The 26441-nt window shown below is 38.1% G+C and overlaps 1 protein-coding gene across 2 annotated transcripts in view; it reads right to left on the bottom strand.

Moving 5' to 3' along the window:
* Positions 1-5535: 5535 nt before the first annotated feature.
* Positions 5536-26441, bottom strand: part of KYNU (kynureninase) — a 60884-nt gene continuing 39978 nt past the window's right edge. The window contains exons 11-14 of one of the 2 annotated variants that reach the window (XM_069861581.1): positions 13685-13737; positions 12101-12186; positions 8853-9083; positions 5536-7393 (exon numbers count right to left, since the gene is read on the bottom strand). In XM_069861581.1, the coding sequence (XP_069717682.1) occupies positions 7241-7393; positions 8853-9083; positions 12101-12186; positions 13685-13737 (523 nt within the window). In that variant the 3' untranslated portion in view covers positions 5536-7240. The remainder of the gene's footprint in view (positions 7394-8852; positions 9084-12100; positions 12187-13684; positions 13738-26441) is intronic. The other variant, XM_069861580.1, reaches the window with a different exon arrangement.

The following is a 26441-nucleotide window of genomic DNA, read 5'->3' as shown; positions in this document are numbered from 1 at the left end:
TTAACATATATTGAAGAGTCAAATTCCACTATTTTTTAAGATGCCACTATGTTGTGTGCCATTATCTTAATAAGTTTGTTTTTCACAACTGTGTATTTAGTAGGACGCAATCTAGGAAAGCAGGAAACATAAGCAACAATTAGATTCTAGAAAACAAGTGTGAGGTCTCAAAATTCACTTTAGCACAACTTCATAATCAGTCAAACAGAAATACCTGACATCATGATGATGAACCATAGAAATCACTTTTTGTCCTGAGGTTCCCTGGTGAGTGGTAAGGAGACAAGACACACCAAAGGCAGGTTGCACCACCAACAGAAGGAGCTAGGCTTCACCAGGACTTTCCACAGCCCCTACATTGAGTAAATTTAGCAGTGAAAACAATCTCTAATCGTTTTGCCAGCTCCTTCTGGGCTCAGTGGTTCTTGCACTCTTGGTGGCACACACGTACAGGTTGAAGCTTGAATGTTACCTGCCTGTCATCCCTCAACAAAGCTCTGCAAAATCGGAGCTGTAGGTTAGCTTCTATTCATAAAAATGGCAAAAACATGGACTTTCTTCCCTTAGGCTGAGGAAGGAATAATATCACAGAATCACAGAATAGTTTGGGTTGGAAGGGACCTTAAAGATGACCCAGTTTCAACCCACCTGCCATGGGCAGGGACACCTCCTACTCGATCAGGCTGCCCAAGGCTCCATCCAACCTGGCCTTGAACATCTCCAGGGATGGGGCAGCCACAGCTTCCCTGGTCAACCAGTCCCAGTGCCTCACTACCTTCAAAGGAAAACATTTCTTCCTGATATCTAGTCTAAATCTACCCTCTTCTATGATTGTTCTCCCATTAAGTGAGCTCTTCTCAGTAAGGTTGATGGCTCTACCATGCACTTTTCTGCCAGAATAACTATTATTGCTGTACTTGCTGCTGGGTTTTATTGGGTCAGGGTGAAGTTTTCCTTTCTCTTTCTCTACATATAACCAGAGCATCTTACACACATAGATTCTACATTTTATAGCTATCACATCAAAACCATTTTTACTTTCTCAATGATAAGGCAACTCAGCTGTGGAATCAGGAAACACAGCCCTTTCAGAGGCAACTAAGAGAACTCAGGGTAGGTGAATCTGGACATTCACTCACAGTTTCTCTAGGGACACCTTCATCATACTTTTCTCTGTAGGAAGTAACAGCACAGGAAAGTCTTGGAGCATGGTTAAAAAGATAAATCCACACATTTGCAAGTTACCCAGTTGCAAAGTGTTGTTCTGTCTAAGGTAGGAATTGGCAGAATCTGTTCCTACTCTTGACCACATTGGTTTAAATTCAATATTGAACACAAGAGCATCTAGTCACTTTACATAAAGTTTCAGCTAAGACATTAAAACTGCTTCTATGTGCTGTTTCAAGGATGAATATTTCTGAAAATTTCCTTACACCTCCCAGGCACAAATTTAAATAAAACACTGGCTAAAAAAACCCAGTGTCAATATGCATGAAATATGTCAGACACACCTCACTGTTGCAGTCCAAAATGTGTTACAGGCCTGTTTCTGTTGACATTTATTAATGCCATTTTAATGGCTCCCAGTTCTTAATATCTTGTGCTTAAGTAGCAGTGTAAACTTTGCAGACATTCTGCAAGCAGCTTCACAGCAACCATCTCACTTTTACAGACAATAAATTGAGGCACCAGAGATATTTGCAAAGTAGCAAAGTTGCAATTCAGACCCACGAGGTTTAGCTCGTACTAGATTACCACAAACATGTTAACACGCGTTCCACTACAGGCAGCCTCTTCCGTAGAAGAGAATTTGCTCTGTGTTGCAACAGGTGAGACCATGAGCTATGTGCTATTTGTATAGGTATCTACACAGTCTATAATCTGCTTGGTGAGAAGGTGTAATTCCTTTCAAGCTGCGCTGCTACTTCTACTGCTCAGATGCTCTTCGTATCCTGTGTTCAGTTCTGGGCCCCTCACCACAAGAAGGATGTTGAGGCTCTGGAGTGAGTCCAGAGAAGAGCAACAAAGCTGGGGAAGGGGCTGGAGAGCAGGTCTTATGAGGAGCAGCTGAGAGAGCTGGGGGTGTTTAGCCTGGAGAAGAGGAGGCTGAGGGGAGACCTCATTGCTCTCTACAACTACTTGAAAGGAGGTTGTGGAGAGGAGGGTGCTGGTCTCTTCTCCCAAGTGATGGGGGACAGAACAAGAGGGAATGGCCTCAAGCTCCGCCAGGGGAGGTTTAGGCTGGACATTAGGAAAAAATTCTTCACAGAAAGGGTCATTGGGCACTGGCAGAGGCTGCCCAGGGAGGGGGTTGAGTAACCTTCCCTGGAGGTGTTTAAGACACAGGTGGATGAGGTGCTGAGGGACATGGTTTAGTGTTTGATAGGAACGGTTGGACTTGATGATCTGGTGGGTCTCTTCCAATCTGGTTATTCTATGATTCTATGATTTCTGTCATTCAGAACATGCTTTGTAATCAAGAAAGAATTAGAAAAGTTTTCATATGCATCTTCATAATTTTACCTCACATTGTGATGATACAACTGCCATTTGCTTTTATTTCAAATAAAGTGGTTTCAGTGCTGCTCGCCTCCATGATTATTTTGCAAGCCTGTATAAAGCTTGCCCCACGTGGGAGTCATTTTGAACACATTAAATAATGATATTTTTATGTCTCCCCCACTTTGATGTAGCCTCCAAGGAGAAATAACTATCCAGGATATCCAGCTTCATCATGTTCTAACAATTTGATAAAATCCTTCAATAAAATGTAATTCCTTTTTTAAAAAAGAACTTCTGCACTTAGTTCAGTTGATAACAGGCTCTGTCCTCTGTAAATTATAATGTAGTAACTTTTTTCATATATACTTTAAATTCACAATTCGTTTCTTATTTTTAATGCTATTTTTTTATCATTTGATTAATTGCTTAAAACTGTACACAAAGATAAAGGGAACTTTGAAATTCATACCTTGGAGTATTAACATGTACTCAAGACTAGATGTAAATGTCAGACAGAAAAAAAGATCTAATGAACTCTTTATTGGTGAAATACTGTATTGCAGCTGCCTAGAATTTTAAATATTTTGTAGCTAGCTCCAAAGCAAAATAACCACAGAAGTTTACTTACAGTATGGACTCTCATTCAGCATTTCTAATTTCTTCTTCTAGGGTAGATGGAAGCCATTTGTTTTGCTAGAAGTTGCAGCTATTTCATTTTGCTGAAGTTTAGTGGATCCTTTTAATGTTCACAAAATGCCCAGGAAAAAAAAAAAAAAGAAAAAAAAAAGAAAAAAAGTGCAACCACAGAAGTATTTTTCTGTCTAGAAAATTACAGGACCATAAGTTCTTCTTTTCCCTTATGTCTCCTCTGCCATAATAATGGCTTCAGGATTTAAATCCTTTGCTGCTATTGTGACTTCAAAGCCTTAAAGCTGCAATTGAATGAAGTAGTTCATCTGTCATTATTCAAATATGAAGCAATTATGATGAAATAAAGATAGAATTCCATTGAGAAATACCCCAATCAATTCTCACTTATATTTAACTAGAAACATAAAATGATGCTTAGAAGAGTAAGTTTAGGTAATAAAAACTTGGAATATATAAAGTATGAATTACTGATCTATAACTTATTCATTTCTGAGTAAGTCTTCTAAATATATTTCACAAATATTGACAAAAGTTCAAGCTTACAATGCAAAACCGTCTCTCAGCCAGTCATAAAGAGTGACTAGTTTTTCAGAAATATATTTTCATCAGTTTGGATATGCAGAGGTTCAGATGAGAACCTGCTGAGATTTTTAAGGTTCTCTGAGCAGGTCAGCTCACTCTGAAATATCTTAGATCACAACATGTTAATTGCATGTGGAAGGAATAGGTTTTACAAGTGAGTATCTGAAATAGCACATCTACCTCAGCCACATCTACATTATGCTGCTGCCACTTAAATTACTGGACTAGATCATGTTGTGTGTTTTCTCCCTTTCTTTCTCTTCTCATCTTTCTTTTTTAATCTATCAATGTATAATACTCTGCCAATAAAATAAAAATATGGTGGATCCTGCAGTGGCCAGACCAAGGGCTCCCAATATTTTGTGTCTTAAGCTCTTCAAATGGGTCAGATCCTCTCTATTCTCAGTCATGCAGCAAGCTCAGATGAGAAAACAACTGTTATACGTTTTTGTTTTGGTTGGTTGTTTGGTGTTTTGATTCAGAATACACTGTTCTTTTGGAAAACAAAAGCATCCTTTTCAGCTTATGGAAGAGGACTGTCACCTTCTCTCTAGGCTTTCCATGACAAAACAGGATAAGAAATGCACAAATGGGTCCAAAAGAATTTTCCTCGTGTTTTCAACAATTGCAGATAAAGTGATCTGTACGGTAGTAAATTTTGGTGTGTTGAGAGAGATCACAGATAACCAAGGATCTACATATTCACATTTGTCTTCCTTCATTTTGTAGGCACTGTATAACTCTACCTGGCTATCAATTTTCTGTCATCTACAGACACTCACGTCTTGCAGTTTAATTTGAAAAATTTAATTTCTTCAGACAATCCAAGAACTAAATGTTATCACAATTAGAAAGTGGTAGTACTTAATACTGAATTTTAAATCAGAGATGTAACTAGCAAGAAGCATTCGGGGTATATACAATTAATTATTTCACACATAATTATTCTGGATATTACTCTAACTGTGAAAACATAGAGCATTTTAAAAAGCACACTGTAATGTTCTGGGCTTTTTTTAATTTTGCACAGAGGCTCTTTCACTTGATATTCTCACACTAAATAATATGTAAAATACTGACACCTAATGTTAACTTTCAGTACTATTCATCTTGCAAAACTTTTACTACTCGTAGAGAAAGACCATGTGAAACTGGTGCTTATGCTGCAATTTTCTTCCAGTAAAACGCAATGTAGCCTGCCCTCTCTTTTTGTAAATAAATTTCTGAATTTATATATGCCTATAAAAGCAAGGAGCTTTCAGGTTTATCGTCGTAGCTCATAAGTGGAAGAGAGAGAGCAATTCAGAAATATCTAAATAAGTGAGATTTGATATGTCAAATGAAATACAAATGCTTATTTATAAAGTTAATATTTGCACCTTTAGCCTGAAGTACCATTAAAAGACAAAATACTATTAAACATTTATTAATAAGCTCTGATTTTTCAAAACTTGGACTGCATAGATTCATTAAGTACTTTACTTACCTTCCTTGGTTCCCTTTTCTTGATCAGAGACACAAGGAATTGTTTTCACAGTTCATGAATTTAAAGCAGATGCCAAACCACAACCTCAAAATTCACTATTTATCTCCCTGTAACTTCCAAGACAACTAGTCCAAACCTGATGACTGGGTGCTATTCAGAAAGATTTTGAAGTCATTACTCTTCCTGGGTTTGGTGCACAACCAAGGTTCAGCTGATATCAAAACAAGTAATATTATACTCTGACCTAGTGTCAGATCTGGGTCTTTATTAAGCTTGCCTAACTTTACAGGGAAGACATAAGTGACCATCAGCCAGGGCTGTTCAGCAGCACAAGTGCTTTAAAGGTACTGGCAGTGAACTAAAGCCATTTCAACACTGCAGACTGTCACAGTTTAGCATTCAGTACTCCTTTCATCAACAGTCACTTTACGGAAAAATGGTCCTTTTTCTAAGATCATGTCACTTGACAGACGAAAGTAGCTGTGCTGCAGAAGCAAATAATAAAAAAAATGGAACGACAGCCACTGAATACAGATACCTGGTCTGCAATACAATGATACAGTCTCAGCTGAATTAAAAATCTATGACATCGATATAATCAAAGCCTCTTGAGTGAGCCAGAGCTTTCCAACCGACTAAACTCATGTGCTATTCTTTGTAACAATATTCCAGTTCTAGAAGCTGTTCTTAACTCTTCATAGTTGCTAAAAATGCCAACAAATGCTTTATTTGCAGTTCTTTCATATTTCCCTCTACGCATTACAGCCAACGAAATAGGTGTTACTGCAGCAGGATGTTAAAACTACTCATCTTTAGAGAATTTTAGAGCATGGGTATACACAGGTTTCCCTGTGCAGCAGGAGATGCTCAAAGAGTGTTAAAATTTCAACCAGGAAAAATGCCTTTGAGCCAAATCCTCACTTTTTACCCAAAGTCCTTTCTTATCCTTGAGGTAGAATTAAAAAAGTACTATCAGAAGCAAGTTTCCAAGTGGGTCATGCCAAACATTAGACACATTTTATACCATCAGAGAGAAAGTTTTAATTTATTCTGGAAAAAGTGTTAGAGCTGAATAGCTACAGACAGGATTTTAGTTGCCATTTATGCTAAGGTGTTACTTATGTCTTAAAAGAACTCCAGGTAAAGTATTGGTTTAAGCTTAAACAGTTTTTCTCCATTGCTTTTAGCTGTCTAGTGTAAATCTCCATAAAATTTGGGCCACACTGTATGTTAACAATGAGATATTTTGCAGCTGCTTAAATAGTTCAGAGTTCATTTTGCCTAATCTGAAATAAGCCTTGTTAAAATTACAGTAAATGCTCATACAGCCCTTGACACTCACTTACATGAATTTAAAATTGTTCTCAGCTTTCTCAAGAATATAAACTCCAAGATGACTACCTAGAAATATAAACAGTACATGTTATATTTTAGCCAACTATATCACACTAAAGAAGGTATCTGCAATGTAAATTCATTCTTCAGTTAAATAATTAATTTAACTAGAATTTCAAAATATTGAGCCTTTTAAAATATTCAGTATGCAGCAGTGAACAGTTTTAAACTACTAATTGTTCTACTTTAACTTTTCCAGTATACCATGTACTTTAAATAGAATTGATAAATTAAAAATGTAAATTGGACTGTATCTTTTAGGTGTTGGTGATTTGCCTGTTTTCTACTTTTTATTATGCATCATTTTTATAATAAAGAAGGGATTTTTTTTCATTCCTGTTCTAGTTGATAGCAGTTCTTCCATGCTTCTCAAAGCTAATGTAATAAAATGTTTAAGAAAAGCCCCATTAAAATATATAAAGCATACTAATTCATGAAGTCAAAGTCAAAGCAGAATGGAAATATAAGCTTTAATAAAACTATGTCTGTTATAAATAACTATTCAAGCACAGTCATTTTTTTGCAAATTGCATGGGACATAGCACAGTCTACTTGAAGCAAAGAGTCGCTCAGCAGAATAAATGCATCTTAGTCAGAAATAGATTAAAAGATACAGCTGAGCCATCAATAAGAACCAGATAGCGCAGTATAGTTTGCTGTTTGTTTTGAAGATGTAATTGCAGATCTCAGGATTTCAATAAATCTGTACACATCATGGAAAGAATTGTATAGAGGAACTGGGGCAACGCGGAGAGCGTTTGGTTCTCGCATGTCACACTGCAAAACAGAAAGGGAACATTTCGTAAATTCAGGTCACTCCATAATTATCTGGCAGACTACAGTTTTAAATACTATCCTTGCCTTCAAGGAAGAGTGACTGGACCAACAAGGAGATACACATAAAATCTTTTTGACTCCTAAGAAACTGTGAGGAACATAGCAAGAAGAGTAGTGTGGTGTCTAAAAAAAGGATGCAGGGCTCAGGAGGGGCAGGAATCTCCCAGTATCATTGAGGGTCTCCAAACCAGCTATGTATCTCCATAATTTACCCTAACTCCTATAGTAATCCACAGTGGAAGAGGCACATAGGTGACCACAAGACATAAACTTGCTGGTATGATGGAGTGTTTTGTACTGTAAGTACAAATAATGTTGCAGGGCTTGCAGTACTTTTCTCTCCCTTCTCTGTTAATTTGAACATATTTTTTAACAGAATAATCTTTCATATTTGAAGCATATTACTGCATTGTGAAGACAAGCCAACAGTCTCATGCCTTCTTAAAAGCAGATGTTCCTGGAATTCCCTGGCAGCGCCAAAACAGCAGCATATTCAGCCTAGAAGAGTTGTACTTTGGGGACACAAGTCATCAGCAGAAATAAAACTTAGAAATTATTTATCTGGCATTACACTATCAGCCTCACGTCTCAGCTCTTCTAAATCACCAGATGTATAGCCCTAAATTTAGCTTTTCCTGGTTTTGAGCAGCGTTCACCGGTAAGTGGGTCATTACATGGCACTGCCATTCAGTGGCTTATTTTCCTGAGTGCTAGAACACTCCAAGGAAATGACACTTTTTTTTTAAATTCTCCACCTCGATGCCTCACAGAAAGCAAGGGCTTGGCCATTTGCAGATCAGGAAAGGGACTGGTTGAAGCTTAGAGTTCCTTGTCATCGCCAGTCTATAGGTGTGTGAGTTGAAGAGTTGAGGATGATGAACGCCACTCGAATGCTGCTGACTGCCCACACCCCAGGGTGGCTCAGACCTCCTCGGTGTGGCCTCTGGCCTCATGACTCGACCTGCAACAGGGGATCTGGACAAGGACACTGGACAGAAGACATTGTACTGGATATCTCAGGCACACTCATATTTGCCTTTTTCCAGTAATTTAGATTTTCTTTTTCCTCCTATCTTTCCTGTTCAGAGCATAAGCTTCATAATGTTTCCTACCAAAATGCACCCATAAAGGCGTCCTAATGTCAGTAGTGAGTCCTGGGTGCTGCTTGCAGAACTACTGGAAATAATTCAATAGAGAAAGGACAGTACACAGACCAACAAATACTTTATAAAATAATTCTGCTTATTTGATTATATGCAGAATTAAAGTCTGAAGATGCTGTGTAAGAATTTTCATCATTCCCAATCTTTTCTGACCTTGCCCAAGACTATATTTGAATAAAAGTCATAGTTTAGGTTCACAAAACAGTGCATAAGATGGTGGATTTTTATTTACTCACAGCTACTCCTCTCTTCTCCAGCTCTCTAAACACAGACTTGATTGGAAGGGAAAAAGATAGTGTGAGTTGGCATCCTCTTTCCTCAATCTGAGATGGCGTGATTATTTTCACAAAGGGCTTCTCTGGATTTGTTTTATCCTCCTTGTAGTAGTACTTTATCAGGTATTCCAAGTAACCGGTGAGTAAAACAGATTTCCTTCTCAATGCTTTCATTGTAGTTTGACCAAAAACCTACAATAATTTTAAATCATTAGAATCATAATGCACTGCTATTGAAAATAAAAAGGAAGTAAAGACAACTAAGGATATTTCTGAGCTTTTCAATAACTTAAATTGTTTTGGAAATACAGGGACCAAACTCTGTCATTCTTAGTTTTCTAAGTAACAGATTTTTCTATACATTTTATCCTTGGAATCAAGAGTAGTATCAGATAGACATTATAGGTAACATTTTAGATAATGAAAGATATTTCTGTCTACTGTTGAAGTTTTACACACATCCATATCTGCATAAATGAATTTTCACGATAAAAACAGCTAAGAAAACATTCTTTGGGCTATCTGAAGAGGATCCATAAATTCTCTATACAGTAAATAGGGCTGCACAAAACTCAAAATTGCATGCAAGTTTTTCCTTGTATGTACCTCAAGTAGCAGAAGCCAAGTGTTAAGACTGAAACATCATGAGTGATTTACAAATTCTGGTCTTTAAAAACACAATATTTGTACTAACATATTACTTTAATGTTTTAAGTCCTGTAGAGGCAGAGTTGCAGGCTCTGTCTCTGCTAGCCCATAGGAAGAAAAATATTTGAGTGGTTCTAGTTTAACAGCTCTATGTTCTTACACAGATAGAAGGAACGGTGAGCTGCAGAAAGTCAAAAATGTCATGAGACTTGCAAAAAGTATTGATTATAAAAGGCTGTACTATTTTGCCACACATACAAGGACAAACAGTAAAAGAATTTGGGAGCAGCAGAAGGTGCAACAGCTTCTGCTGGTGTTCTGGAAAGGCTCAGTTACAGGGAACAATAGAAAATGTGACTCCGGAAAAAATTTACCCTAGCCTTTCCCAAAACTCTCCGTTCTTCTTTCTGTGCAAGTAACTTCAGGGAAAGATGCAAGATATAGAGATGCAAGTACCTGACAGTCAGTTCAAATCAGAATCTGGCACATAAATGCCATATAGCTGCTGATGGACAACTATATCTCCAATGCAGATGAAAAAACAAAGTCAACATGGAGGTCCTGTATGAAAATCCATGGTCTTTACTCTTAAGAAGTTACTGCTCCACACTGAAGGAGTAACACTTTTTAGATTACCTATATCATAAACTGGATGTTTAAACGTTTAAGGAGGAAACTGAAAAATCTTACTCAGAGTACAACAAAGACTGGGTTCCAGCAGTAGCTGGAAATCATTCCTTTGTAGAATATCCCAAGTATTACTCTGTCATGGTACCAAAACCAGCAGGTGCTGCACAAAACCAAAAGCCCCTACGTGTTTCATGTGAAACAGAATATGGCTAACTGTAACACAGACTGCACAGAGACAGCGTAGTCACAGAAATGAACGTGGCAGCGGCCAGAGCCACCAGCAGACAGAATTTTTACAGGTCAACAAAAAACTCGAGGTGCTTCTCTCGCCACACAGGCGAGCAGAGCAAACACACAACTATTCATCCCGTTACTGGAGGCAAAATGGAGACTTGCCTCCCGTTCCTCTGGGCTTTGCAGCAGTATGAGGGATGGATCCCCTTAGGCTGCGTGTAAAAATCTGTTTGCTCAGGCTTTGTGCAAGGAATATTTGGCCTCTTGGGGGAAATTTTTGAAAAAGATCTTTTAAATGTGGCTGTAGAGCACTCCCCTTTTTTCCATAAAAGGGAGCAGCTATCGCCGTAACAGTCACTTTAAGCATTATTGAGGAATAACATGCATTAACACTTGCAGTTTTCATTGTTTCCATTGGAAACACTGCCTTCTGCTTAATGTGTCCCAGTGAAGGTGGCATGCAATTTCACTAGCCATCTCTTGCCAGACATGAAAACTATTTTGTTTCCTACTGTATTAGAGCAATTAGCACTGGGAAATCCTGGCCGTGCCAAAAGGTAATGCAGGCACGGAAAGGGGAGGCAATGAAAACTGTTCAGCCTTCATTGTTTGAGGCTCCCTGCAGTGGGCTAAATGACACCAACCCACACAAACTGGAGCACTGACAATCTGGGTCATAGCAGAATAGCGTTCAGCTTATCTCGAAGGTCACATAAAGTTTAAAAAAATATATTGGATGTTTAAGGACTAACAAAGTAAATTGTCAGGCAGAACAAGAAGGATTGCTGTGCCCTTTGCAGTCCTTCAACGTGGCGTGTAAGCTGGAGGCAGCACAATTGGCAATTTTCTGACTTTGTTTGCTTAAGATACTGGTTTTTCAGTAAATAAAGAGGGACTTATGGTGTATGGACATTGCTTTTTGTTCCAGCATCAGATTTGCCATTACGCTAGCAGTAATGGAACACTAGCAGAAACAGTTTTCTTTCATTTATACTGATGACAAAATCGTGCTAACCAAGGCTGGCTTGAAAAGCAGCTAGGGAAAAAAATTAATATAGCAACATTTATAGCATATAGGAGGGAAATCTGTGTAAACTGGTCATTTTCAGCCACAAAGACCTAGAGCCTTGCGTTTCAGGGCACAGGAGCAGATTGCCCGGGGAAGCTGTGCTGCCCCATCCCTGGAAGGGTTCAAGGCCAGGTTGGATGGGACCTTGAGCAGCTGGTCTGGTGGGACGCGTCCCTGCCCATGGCAGGGGGTTTGGAATTAGATGATCTTTAATGTCCCTTCCAACTCAAACCATTCTGTGATTCTATGATTCTTTGATTCTATGTTTCTCTGATTAATTGCGCTGAGGCAAGCTCTGGATATCTCTATGAGAAAAGCTGCTGTTTGCACTGAGCCCCTAAAAACCAAGACAAATACTGTGCTGGCAGTCAGCTTTGGAGATGCAAACCTTGTGTATCTTGGGTCCAACAACAAAATCTGTGAGAAACAGTGAAGGGATGAGTATATTTATTAAAAGCCTTGGTCTCTCGGGGCTGTGGGCTTATTTTGTTTGTTTTTCATTTCCCCTTCCTCCTTTGCTTTTTAAATATTCAGCAATTTTTTTAGAGGGAGACAGCAATAATGCATGTACATTCATTTAACATTTTTATACTCTTAAATTTAGGCTCAAAGTAAAGCAATTACTTACCTCTAAACTAGCTTGCAGAGCACAGACCAGCAAAATTGGAGGATTCGATAACCGAAATCCATTAATTCCTTCACTTAGTTGTAATTCTGGAAAATGAATAACTTATATTAGTGTTTTTGATTTCTTCCTTTTAATGGATTGGACCTTATCTTGAAGTCTGTCCTCATGCAATAAAATATTTCACTAATGTGGCCTGTAGGAATCGGTCATTAAAAGGAAATGGTAATCTATTCACAGCTAATACTTTTAACTTCTAGAGAAGCCCGATTTTATCCAGCGGAAGACCTCATTAGCGGCTTCATGGGAACTAGAGAACTGCAATTAATTTGTTTAAATGGTGTGTGTTAAAACCACCTTTACACTTGAATCTCTTTTAACACTGACACAAACCAGAGAAATTCCAAGTCAGCAGAGGCACGTTCGTGAGGAGCCACAGTGCTGCCATGTGCTGGGAATCATGTTCCTTAATTTTATTAAACTGACGAGACACGTGGGAGACTGCATATGCAGCTAAGTGTAGCTTCGGGCCACAGGGAAAAGTTGCATAGACTTTAGGCCATGAAATTTCACAAAATCTATTTAATAAATCCATAAAGCTTTGCTGTAAGTTCTGTGTCACCATTTATATTTCATGCTCCAGCACCAAAGCAAGAGGATGCTGCAGAAGGAATGTTTTTCATGCACAGCAGGCTGCCTAATTTTATAATGATCTTTGCCCAACTTCTCCCTTATAAATTGCCCATGGAAATGAATAAACGTTTTTCTTCTAATAGTTTTTCAGTGCAATTTCTGTCTTCTGCTGGCTTTCCATAGTGCTGCTCTCTTATATTTGGTCAGAAAACAAAGAGCAGACCGAGGCTGGTAAAGAGGTGTTCTCCAGCCAAAGCCACAGCGATAGGGGCTGACACAGAGAATTAAAAATATATTAAAACCAAAGCAAGCGATTAAAACAAAAATCTCTTTTCTCCTCCAGATCCCTCAGAATATTCTCTCTGCCATGCTTTAAAATGAAGATGAACAGTCAAGCTGTCAGTTTTGGAAAAGAGATCTTATTATGTATTGGGACAATAAACATTTAGCTGTTTCAGAGCAGGTTTGGGTTTGTCTTATAGCCCATCCTTTGCTAATGCAAGGGATTTGGAGATGCCAAAACACGGGTGCTATTTCATGACTTATGTCAGGTTGACATACCTTTATTTAAATAATTTCTCATTAATTCCAGTGGAACTAATCCTAAAGTAAGATATCACCCAAGTGAATGATAGAAGATCCTTGCTCCTCAGACTTACGTTTAATTCATTGAGATACTTGGAAATTTTCATCCATATTCTACACGTGCATTTTTAAGGTATTTCAGCAAAATATCTAGAAGCAGACAGTCAGACCCATAAGCCCACAGACCAAATTTATTCCTTTTTTTTTGTTTAACCTCCATTACATTGCATATTTGGGGCAAGTTTAGCTTAATACATTTAACATAAGTGAGGAAATACAAAGTTTTATCCCTTTTACTCTAGTTACTATGAAAGTATTTATATATAAATACACCAAATAAGGTAAAATTAAAAAGGTAAAAAACCATACTGTTTTCCATAAGGAATCGTGTTTTGAAGTCATGACCCCACCAGCCGATTAGCCTAAGATTTTGAAAGAAAGTAAATTAATAGCAATGTTAGTATAATATCTTTCAATTTACAGCTGACAATTAAAAAAAAATATAAGTAAGATTAAGAAGTATGTAAATTTCTAATAATACACTGTGTTTCTAACAAAGACATAAAAATGCAGTGAATTATATACATAGCTGGTACTAAGAACTTAATGTTACTATTTGGAAATTTCTCTTTAACTACGGACGATAAAATGTGCTACATCTTTCAGCTAACTATCGATCTTTAACAATATCCATTTTGTCTGAAATAATTTCACAAAACGAAAAACAGAACAGAAATATTTCCACTGTTTTGTTCCAAGGCATTAAATTCAACCCCTCCCCTAAACTTAGTTCAATTAATATTGAAAGCTAAAACGTGTTATAAAATCTGTCTTAGTTTCACCAAGCAAAGGATTTGGTGATGGGCAGCAGTCAGTGAACAGGGCATCAGGAAGACTGTGCGTGCATCACCTTTTTCTTACTGTGAGACAGTAATGTGAATTCTGAGTAAACTTTTCTTCCCTTGCTCTGGGCTTAAAAATCTTTCTTTAAAATAAAAGCAAATGAGTACAATCCAAAAATGAGGCTTTTTAGATCATGTTCAGGAGAAAAAAAAAAAGAAAAGAATATCAAAGATCAGCTACTTTTAAAATAATTTTTATATTATGATGATATTACATAAATAAAATATTCATATTTGCTGAAAAATATGCTTAAGAATATAAGTATAAACAGTTTTCCAAAGCAGCTGAATCCACTGGATCAACTAGTGCCCTAAGCACTGCAGGTGGAATTAATATTAGAAAATCAAGAAGTGTCTTTCCACCTCCCTTGGGTTCTGTACTTCTTGTCTCAGGACACAGCAATATCGGTGGCTAATAACCACAGTACAACTTGAAATTTCCTCTCTATCAATGCTATTAAAATATTATGTAGTCACCACCTTAGATGGTCAGAAAGGAGTTTGTGATCTCCAAGACTATGTGTATTGGACATTTTTTATAAGGGTTTGCTGTGTTTTCCTGGGACATGTAGCAAAGTTGTTAGGAGTGAAGCCTGGCAAGTATTCAAGAAATATAATAGTTAAAAAATCTGTAGGTGAAATTCCCGGTAAATCAGCCTTCATGGAAGTAAACAAGGGAAAAAGAAGAATATTGCCCCTCTCTAAAGCAGGAGCATTTCTTTGCAGTATGCTTGAAAGAGCATAGCTCTACAGAATTAAGGCCATATTTGAGTTAAAGTCTTATTATATGAATACAATTAAACTATGGTGTAAAACAAAGTACTTCCTATTTCTGTAGAACATAGCTTTTATGTTTACTTCTGTGAAAGGTACCGAGCTGCATCAAAACATAGTCTATTCAGAAAAGGATGCTTTTTTTTTATTGCTGAGTGATGTTTTTGTTATTCTAAGACCCATGAAAATCAATAGTCCAATATACATTCATTTCAAATGAGATATTACATTGTCAAAACGAATATAACCCAAATAAAGTAGAATACATCTTCTGCTCAAGTGACTAAGTTACTGATGCTTTGAAGCATAAAGGATATTCCAGCTATTTAATATGAACTGTATAATATATAGAAAACATTTTAATATAAACCTTGAATATTGAATGTTACTACAATAAACTATTAACACCATTCGTGCACACATTGTGTGAATTCTGAAGTTTTTAAACAACAAAAGAATCCATGGGAAATACAACAGTTGGAGTATCACAAGGAGGAAGCAATACTATGCTGTATTTGAACTGAAACCACAAGTCAAAGACAAAATAAACATCAAGAGGAATATCACCCAACTAGAGCCTGATGAAAGGCACTCTGGCTGCATTTTGAATGCCCAAAACTCAGTAAATCTGAAGCTGCCTTAAACCCAGACCTCTGCTGCAGAGTCACATTTGCAACTTGGAAACTGAAATTTCGGAACTTTTCCAAATGTGACAGAATGAAGGATTTTTTTAAAGACAGTTTTAGCTGTCTCGCCCTTTCCTACCATAACTTTGACAATTTGTTTTCTCTTTTTTTTTTTTTCTTCTTCTTTTTGGCTGTTCTAGAACTTCAGAGGTGTCACTACAGGATGTGCACTTTGAGGCAGCTCTGGTCCTACACTCTCATTGATCTAATGGTCCATATGGATGTCATATTATTTGACATTTAAGTTGACAGGCTTCAAAGTGTGGAAATTAACAAAATCTTTACAAATTAGCAATTTGCTGTTTACAATTTTCTGTGAAAATTTTGAAATGAGGGTTGCCACTGCTATGCCAAATTTCAACCTGTTACGATGGGAAATAGCTAAGGTGTTAAACCCCAAACATAAGGCTTTATAAATGCTCGCTAAAAATAATAGGCAATAAAACTGCACATTAAGATACCGCAGTAAAATTTCTTATTAAAGAGTTGTTACTCTGCATGCAAAATGAGTATTTTGAAACGCAGTCACCATTTTGACTACCCTGGCTTCAAAAACAAAGGCACTGAGATCTAAATTGATTTCCAAACCATAATCTCTGCAAAATGCATAATGTGGCAGACTCTGAGAAGCCTTATATGATGTGCTTGTGTTTTAAAACACCTTAAATGGAATAACAACTGGGATCTAAAGTTACATCCCTTTTAGTGCAGGTAAAACTTACTCTGTGAAGTGTGTTAAAAATCACTGCATCTGGGAAGAAAAGGGTCAAATTTTACAAAGATATCACTTTAAACCTCTGGGAATAATGTTTTACTGGTGACTGCCCTTTGCATGTAAATGTATCTAAAGTAAGCACTTCTCTTGTTTTAACGAAGCACTAATTGAAATGGTTATCCTAACGATTGCTGGCTTGTGGTGTCTGTCCAGATAGCATCCTGCTGCCAGACTCAGGTACCCACAGCCCCCCAAGGGCTGTGCAGTGGAGATGCTCCTGAAGCACCTCTATAGCTAACATCTCCCCATCCAATAGCAAAAGCAAACATGAAATCCACTGCAGTCATGCCAAAAAGGAGAGTTAACTTAGTCTCAAATCAGCTGCTGGTTTTTCTGTGGGTGTGATGTGCTCACTCACCCACTTCCATAAGAAAGTACCTTTTAAAATAGATAAGTCATTGTTTTATTTTATGCCTCAAATAAGACCCACATCCTCATAGTTTGGGAACAGACTTTCCCAGGGAATTCGGCAGCTTTCCAGTCTATGACCAGCAGCAGCTTTTGAATATGCTACACAAAATTTAAAGCAACCTGTTGCTAGCTCAGTTTCATTAGACAAGTTGGCATATAGTGAAATATTTCTGAAACACTTTCAAATTCCTTATTTTTTCCTTATTTTTACCCCCAGATATTCTCTTATTTTACAAACCAATGAACAAAGATTTGCTGCACTGGAAAATGACTCCAGAAAGAAACAGTATCTTCTCATTTAGTCATGCTCTCTTTAAGCGCATTTGCACCAGGGAACAATCCCTCCAATAACTATTTTCATTTCCCTCCTTTATATCAGTGTTAGACTGAAGCACTTGCTGTTCATAACTTGAGTCACCTCGTTTGTAGTTGCATTAATGATGCAAGAGTGCAGGATATAATGATCATGATGTATGTGCAGTGCAAACATCAAAGAAGATCCAGTTAAAGAACACAGAAAATATAAAAAAAAATCCTTTGACCTTTGCTTCGAAGTTACAGATGATCATACTACTCATTTATAATTTACAGCCTGAAGCAGCAACACGGGTCTCATTTCCCTTCTCAGCGAGGGAAAAAAACGAACTCTTGAGTAGTGATACAGAAAACAGGGAAATACTATTAATGTGGCCCAATGCAGGGCAATGCACTGGTAGTACCCTGTCATTATATTGTGGGAAATCATTTTATGTCTGTGAGAAAGCACGTTGAAAAGCCACAACTGGAATGCAGTGTGAAATTAGAAATACTTTATATTACACTCGCCAGCTTCACTGGGCAAGGAACAGTTTGTCTTCTCTCCATAATCAGGTCACAACTCTATCTAGAAATTTCATATTAATTACTTAAATTATAACTTATTAGGAGCATTTACCAGCAAAGCATGCTATGTTTATGAAACCATGGAATAAGCTAAATCATAAACAGGCTGGTTTGGGCCAGACTGTGTCTGTGAGGCAGCTGATGTAGCTGCTGGTTGGCAGCTAAGCTCTTCATTCACACTACTCTATTTTTGCAAAACCTTCCAGATGTTGGCAAAGATTTGTCTGGGTTTTCATGCCACTGTTCTAGCTATGAGTAAGAATCAGCTTTGAGGAGTTAATGAGACATCTCCCTGATCCTGGAGTTTATTACACAGAACTGAAGCAGATATTATGAAAAAGCAACCTCATGCAGGAAAGGAAAGAAAGGGTCAACCATAATGATTAAGTTCAGTTTCTTGCAGTCCTAATATGTCCACAACAACTGCCTGGTAAAAAGAGCAAATCCAGAGCAAAACCATTCCTTATGCGTAAGGTCTCACAAAACTTCAAGACCTATGATAGGTAACCCAAGAGCACGACACACGTTTAGAGAATAGAGGTTAACTATCCAATATCACTCCATCAGCAGGAAATCTGTTAAACAACCTAGGAAGCCTTAGGTATTAGACTACAAAATCTACAGAAAGCGTGGGAGCAGGAGCCAGCCTAAACCTACGGACAAACTACATCTGACCTCAGTCACAGTGGTTTGACCATGTTTGATCATCATCCTGCTGCCTAGGATAACATGGTAGTACCAACACACTGGTGTCACTTCCAAAGTCCATCTCTGCCCGATTTTCACATATCAAAAACCAAGTTGCATAAAATGATGTCACAGTCCACTCCCAAATAACAAAAGTATTCCTTAACGTGCCGTGCATCCACCTATGAATCTCCAGCTCAATTGAAACCTAAGTCCCAAATCTTGAAGTACATCACCCAGTGTCCTGGGCTCCATGTAGCACATCACAGCAGCCAGGACTTGGCTCCTTTGCAGGAGCATCTCTTAATGTTGCTGCACTTTGACAATAGTCAGCTACAGAAGCCAAACTGACACGAACAGTTCTATCACCCCCTCAAAAGCCACCTTAACTCTCACTCAGATTTGCAAACAGCACTCCACAAACTCTCAGAACAGACGTGATCCCCAGGCTCAACAGCTGGGGCGTACTCTTTGTATTCTACTCTGAATTAATTTTATTGCAGTTTTCTAATTGAAATGTTTTATATGTTTTAATTTCATTTGTATTCCATTAATTTTATTGCAAGCACATAAGCACGATTGTTCTTCTTTGGATTCCATGCCAAAAATTCAGACTAAACAGCAAGAATAACCATCCTTGCATAAGAAAACAGAAAAAAACCCTATTCATTTCTTTACATGGCACATTTTTGGCTCACTGACTAGAGTTTGGAAAGAAGTTTCAATTTTCTTTGCTAAATCGAACTTGCCTGATCGTGGATGAGTCATTTAGTCTTTCCATGCCTCAAGCCCTCATCTTAGAAATGCTGCTCTGTACCACACCAACTCTCTGGTAAGTGGTGAGAATACATTTGTTAATATATTTTCACATACTCAGTAATGAAGACTATGTTAGAATGGAAAAAAATACTTCTTTCAAGTATCTTTTACTGAATTTTTCTTTTTTAAATACAGGCAGGGAAAGGGGATTCAGAGGTAATGGTTCATGCCATTGTTTTTTTCCCCCTCCTCTCAGCCTTTCCCCAAATTATCCTCCCAGTTTCAAAAGATGTTTCTAGTGCCGGGTTTCTGTTGAGTTCAGAATTTAATATTTTTTCTTTATCCATATCACCTAACTGGCACTTAAGAGAAAGAAAACACACACTATTTCTACTGCTTAATTCCACATGGTGTTTTAGAGCTGTGGTTAAACAAAACTGAAGCCTAAGCGGACAGACAATGCTATTGCACTGCAGCTCCATCCTCTCTGTAATGGGCACCACAGCAAGGTCCTGCTTTGACCCAGCACTCTCCTGCTGACAACTCACTGGAAGGGAGAAAAATATTGCATATAATTATTGGTGTGGCGATGATGCTTAATCAAAATAAAGAATAATTGAAAAGTGACTCCCAGTTCTATCACTGAAATGCAGAATTCAAAGATTTTAACCCTCCTGTGCAGGCGAAATTCTTCATATAACCTGAAGCTTTCACTTATAGGGTGTACTTCATGAGACAGATAGATAGATAGATAGACAGACAAACAGGGGATGCGAATGGAGGACTAAGGGATTAAGCAGTTAGTCCCTGTTACAGTCTAACAATATTTGGAAGCCTAAACTCTCACTGCCTCCTTCAGAAAACTTTGCCAAGATTGCCAGAAGATATATTTAAAGCCTTCCCCATCCCCCACCTTTATATCTAGTCAGATATCCTTTACCCAAATGGTAAGACTGGATTTCTTTCATTATTCACTTCTATGCAATGTCTGTAGTTAATTTTAAGTAGGATCTGTTGTTAGAACTTCAGAGGCTTTTGAAGCGCAGGTAATTATTAACCTCAGACTTCTGTAGTTTTGGACTTCTGCATATTCCAATGCCTTTCTTACCCTCTCAGCTCATTACAAATGTTTCCTAATTATTAAGCATATGTGACTTGTGAGCAATGCCATACATTATTAATGGACCAGTCTCTTAGAACTCTGTGGAAAAAAAAAAATCAAAACTCCTTATGAAAAGTTGCTACTGTGAAAGTAATAACTTTTCATATTTAATAACAATGAGGCTTTATTTTATCTAAAGACCAAAGTAATATGATCGTATTAGAGGCTAATAACATGACATTTTTCTTCTGTTAAACAGCTTGCGTTTCCAGTACCATGTAAAGGGAGACAAATCTTCTCCTCGGTTTTGAGGTTTGTCTGGGCTAAAAAATAGCTACATTCATTTTCTGCTTAGCAGCAAATTTTAACAAAGACCAAAATCCTGAAGAGTTCCGTAATCTAAACAATGACACTTACTTAACTATGCAACTGCAGTGTGTGAAATTAAGAAATTTCTAGCTTTCATCCTTCTCCAAAAGTAGCTGGGCAGTGCTCAGCTCCCTGAGCCTTGCTGTTCTTTGAGGTGGGGAATTTCATGCAACTCTTGCCACTATTAGAAGGACCCTTGGGTGAAAAACCCTGAGCTGTTTGGTCAATCAAGTGCAAGGTGATTTACAGCTGATAGGTATTTGAAGACAGAGTGTACATACACTCTTCTTGAATTGATTTTTTCCTTGCTAGTCTTTTAGACTCAACACAAGTGGGAATACACCAGTTTCAACATGTCCCTCCATATTATCCCTCCAGGACAAAACAAAAGGAGATTGAGTTCACTTTTGCAACAGGAAACAAGTTGCTGCTATCAGGGCATGAGAAAGAGAAATGGCTGCAATGCTGCGAATCCAATCACGGCCCCTTGGAGTCACACAGAGCTCTCCACCAAACCTCTAAGGCGCTTGCTATAAGAAATGGTAATTTCATTCACCATGATCAGGAAAAAGAAAGGCATGATCAAGCAGTAGAAAGAATCGGAGCCTAAACTAAATCCTGGGAGGAGAGCTCACAAAAAACAACCCCTCTAAGGCTAATGAAGTTGAATTAAAAACTGTTAAATCTGTTTACGAACAACTATTATCGCAAAGTGCTCGTGTATCACTTCCACTAGCCAAATATCAGATACATGAAAAGGAGGAATACAGCCAACAGTATGTTAGCACATTTAGTAGAGGGAAATCAAATACTCTGCCTAACACCAGAAATTAAACATCAAGCAGGGAGCCAATTTATTCATAGAGATATTAATAAAGTTCTCAGCAATTTTTATAAAGAATTGATTAGTTCTCTATTATATTAAGGTGATAAAAAAACCATATTACATTCTTTAAGGATTCAGTAATTTTTTCTAGGCTGTTTCAAATAGATTAAATTAAACAAGAAGTGAAAGCAACAAAGCCTCCTAGAGCTCCTTTTAAATGTGAATTCTGACTTAAAGGAGACTTGGATAGTTTTGATTACTATGATGCATTTACTGAACTATATTGTCTCCTCAATCCCTTAGACAAATCTGTGAGGGGATGATATCTAGATAGATTTCTAAGTAATACATGTATCTGACTGAACTATAATATGAAAATTCTAAGACCTGAGAAGCTGTGCTTCCTCCTGTCTCTGTTGTGTTTGAATACAGCAATCACAATATTAATGCAAGACCTTTATCATACTAGAATCCTTATTAGCTAAAATGTAAGAGTTATCACCTCTGCTCTTTGCCTGAAACAAAAGGGAATCCTCATTAGATAAGATTATATTTTTTAATGTCAGTGGCTGGAACTAATTGAATTAGAAATTTTAAGCGTCAGCAGAGTTGCAATAGAATCCAGTGTTTGTGTGACAAAACTTTTGCTAACACTAAGAGATACTCAAGGAGAATGGAACTTAAACTGATCTTATTAAGCTAAGTTTATGAAATGAATCCATCAGAGGAGAACAGAAATGCCATCTTTCAGAGTTGTTTTAAGAGCCTTTCCTGAAAATGCTGAAATTTCAACCATCATTAAAGAACATGAGAGAAATGTGACAAAGAGACCTTTCTTTACAGGACAGTAGTTGCCCTAATTTTCCAAAGCACATAACCCATCAGTATTTTGGGCCCTAAGACATGAGTCCCAACATTGGTCTCAAGAGCACACCAGCTTTTCTCAATAAGATGCTTAAATCATCTTATTCTCATGCCATAGACTAACTGTAACTGCATCACAGTTAATATATGTTTCTTCATTTTGAAGAACTTTCTTTTTCATATTATGGTACAGAAAGATCCTACAAGTTTCCCCAAAAGAGTTGCACTGGCTTGATTAGATCTTTGATGAGATGTCATGTCAACTGAGAAACAGAAAAAGGAAGAAGAAGAGAGAGGGATACAGCATCCCTCGCAGTATCTCACAGGAAACTGCTCTTCAGATGCTTGAGTGAGCATGATTTCTGTGTGGACCTTCATAACTCATATTGAAACTGCCGCTGTAGCTGCCCTTTACTTTCCACACAGTAAGAAGCAGCAACAGGCAGCTACCAGCAAGCCCTGCCAATAACTTCAAGAGCAAATGAGGAGTAGAGACTGTGATAACAAGAACTTACCATCAACAACAAACAGATGTGAAAATAAATATATCACAAATGGAAAGTGAGAGGAAGGATGGCAAGTGGTCAAGAAGAAAAAATACATGTTATGAAGGTCTTTAAGATGCTCCTGCCTCAAAGATGTGTGGAGATGGGCAAGAAGTAAAGGACAGCAGGTTATATGTTTGTTTTGCTGGACTTACCAAGAAATAAATTATGGCAGCAGCAGAAGAAATTATTTAACTTGCCCACAGCAATGGTCAGGATAAAATAGATTTGACTAAGGGAGTCCAAGGAAAAAGAAAAATATGAAGTTGAATGCCCTAGTGGGATCATTTTCTCCTGGCTGTGCACTGCAGATACAAAGGTTCAGCCAGGAGAAAGAAGGGGTGTGAGTAGCGGAATTTCCATGAACAAGTGGAAGAAATAAGGAAAAGTGGTAAACCAAGCAAAAAAGAAAACCCCCACAAAATACCCCCCCACAGCGCACACACAGAATACCAACTCTGCAAGAAATAAAGAGGCTGAATTATTTCCTTGACCTGGGAAATGACCTTCCAACAACCTTACGTTTTGAATCAGACGCTGGCTGTGGTATGAATCACAATATGAGCTGTATGCATGATCCCAGACATGTGGCTAAAGCCAGAGGGGTATTCAGCCAGGATAGCACCACACAAGCCCTGCGAAATATGCAGTGCAGGAGACTATCTGATTCAGTAACCAACAATTCCAGGAATAAACTCCAGGGGGCATAAATTGAGAAAGCGAAAAAGAAAAAGGTAATTATTAACAACAGAAAAATATAACAGCTATTACTGGTAATTTCAGCTTAGAGCAATTTCAAGGCATACCATGATCTCAAAGCACGTTCAGTAACAAAGCGTTAGAAACAATTCCCCAGAGCAGTCTAATGAACAAATACAAAAGCGTGAGCAAACCTCATTTTTAAAGGATATGTTTGCACTACAGCTTTAAATCAGAAGCTTAGGAGGAAAGCTCCATAGACAGTACCAAAAGTGGGAATATGAAGTAGGAAAAGTGAAAAATTATCAAATACAAACAGTGAGTCAATGTCTAGTAGAAAATCCCAAATGCAAAATTGCATTAGTTCCAGCACATTTCTGCACAGAGGTAAGCGAGCTCTTAGTGGAAAAGGCAGAAGATTTACTTGACACTTTGTTGTTGAAATTAAACATTTCCCTCCCTAAAGGAGAAAAGGTTCTATGAGGTGGATACAGAAACACACAGACTGAGGTAAGCATAAGAGGGGAGGTAATGTCTCTCTTTGTGACTTATTAAAAAGGCAGCCGAAGAATGTTTTCTTTCCATCTTGTTAGAGGTGTGTGACACCAGCATCTCTGGAAGTTCATTCAGCAGGAAAAAACTTAACTCGCTGCCTTCCCTTACTGGGAAAAGCCAAGACACAGCAAAGTGCTTTCAAAACTCCCTGTCTCAAAGTGGAGAACTGAGGCACAAAGAGCAGGCAGCTAACAACACGCATCCTTTGAAGTGGGGGGAAAAAAAATCACAGCAACCATATAGACTCAGAGGAGAGCCCCAGGATCTCTTCCTTGCTAGTTAACAGGGATGCAAGAGTTGCCCCCAGGCTACATTCACCTCTCCATCAAGCTTAGCCTGTTCAGTTCCTTTCATGTGTTCAAGCAGTTGTGTCTTGCACCATCTGATGAGAAAACCTAGAGGCAGCAGATGGGAAATGGCATCTGCAAGGAACACAGCCACCTCCTTCTTGTTTCCAAGACTGAGAGTGGGAAAGGGCCATGGCAGATGAGGCTAAATGACGTAGTCCCATCAGCACGGTCCAGAAGGAGAGATGTGTGCACAATTTTAATCTGCTGAGTTCTAACACGTAAACTCACTAGTTCAGCAAGTGATAACTGAAGAATGAATATCACCTAACACCTATTGCAAGAATTTGACCAGCCTCAGCCTTAAAAAAACCCCGAATTTTAAAAAAGGCTGTGACAAGCATCATGCTGTAAATAATGTTTCTTCATATTGTTGGTGGAGAGCGAGTGGTTGGGCAAAGATTTAAATATACATAAAATCCTCAAATTTCCCCCTACGATATCTGCAGGTGTCTGCAGCCAGACACAGCTATGCCATAAATATTATTTTGAAGAAGATATGACTCATAGAAGCTAAAGGCTGTTGTTTACTTGTTTATCTGCACTTATCCCAGCATTCTGATGTCTTGATAACAGGCATGAAAAGCAGGAATCAGTCCAGCACCATGCTTTTTAAAACCAGTATTTTATATATTTGAGAAATCTCACAGGCACCACACTCTGTTTTTAAGATTTGAGGTTTCAAAACTATGTATCTAGGTAGCACAGGACTACACAGAGGGAATGAAAACAACACACTACTTTCACACTTAATCCAACTATCCTATAAGTGATGGAGACTTGATATACAACACATTTACTTGTACACACTCCCATGAGTTTACAAGGAGGCTCACAGCTCCTCTCTCAAACACCTTAAAATCTAACCAGCACAAAGATGACAAAACATAGGGGAAGACCTTTAGGGAGTAAAGAATGAGAAGATTATTTATAATGAGAAAAGAAGCAAGATTGCTTGAAGATACAGCTTAATTACAAGGGAGGATTTGAGGGAAGATACAGAGAAAATGCTTGACAGAGAACAAGGAGGAAATCATGACAGCCACATAAAAGAATGTACTGAGCTGAAGAAATGAGAATGGGAATAGATTATGTGAATGCACATTAACCTCTCTCTTCTTTCTCCCAGAGACTCGCTCCAAAGTTAAAAAATGCTCTTGGATATTTGTCATTCAGTTGGTGAATCCGAGAACACACCCCTGCAGGCCCATCATGCGTCTAGATTGGGCTAATAAATCACTTGTCCCAAGACAATGCAATTAAGCCTAATTAGCCAATGCCTTTATTCCTAAACAGTCTCTTCCCAAGGGAGGTTTTAACTTTTGGTTTCTAAATTAGCTGAAGGAGCTAAATTGCTCTCATCTCCTTGCCAAAGAAAGAGTTCATTTCTACCTTAGTACAGGGTACTTTATGCACTCGGGGGACACGTGTTGTGCTCCATTAATAGTTTATCCATGCGTTAGTCCACAATTTGAGCCCACTAGGACCAGTGACAAACCCTTCTGTAAATGGCACCACTTACATTTCCATCTGTGTGCTGACTTTCACCTTGCTGCGTTCAGTGCAGCTCCTGGGAAGCCTCTGCATCGCTTCTCCACACCCTCTCCTTGGCCAGGCTCAAGTGCTCTGTCCTGCTAAAACCTTCAGTAGTGCCAAGATACTCAGAGCTGATAGATTCCAAGGAAAAATGGAGATTTATGGAGCTGGAATAGCATATTTTTGTTTATCTCATGCCAGGGTAAAAGTTCACATACCAAAAAAACCTGTGCAGGTCTCTTTAAAGAAGTTGCAAGAAAACATTTGTTCTCTGGCATTTTCATTGATACCAAGAAGCCAAAAAGAAAAGTGATCCAAGAGAAAGGGTCGACATGTCACCTTTGCTCATGAAGAAATTATTTGAAGATTCCTTGATTTTCTCAAAGCTAATGTGAAATAGTTGCCTT

This window comes from Phaenicophaeus curvirostris, chromosome 7 (genome assembly GCF_032191515.1).
Source record: "Phaenicophaeus curvirostris isolate KB17595 chromosome 7, BPBGC_Pcur_1.0, whole genome shotgun sequence".
NCBI lineage: Eukaryota > Metazoa > Chordata > Aves > Cuculiformes > Cuculidae > Phaenicophaeus > Phaenicophaeus curvirostris.
This window is presented reverse-complemented; position numbering and strand designations above follow the sequence as displayed.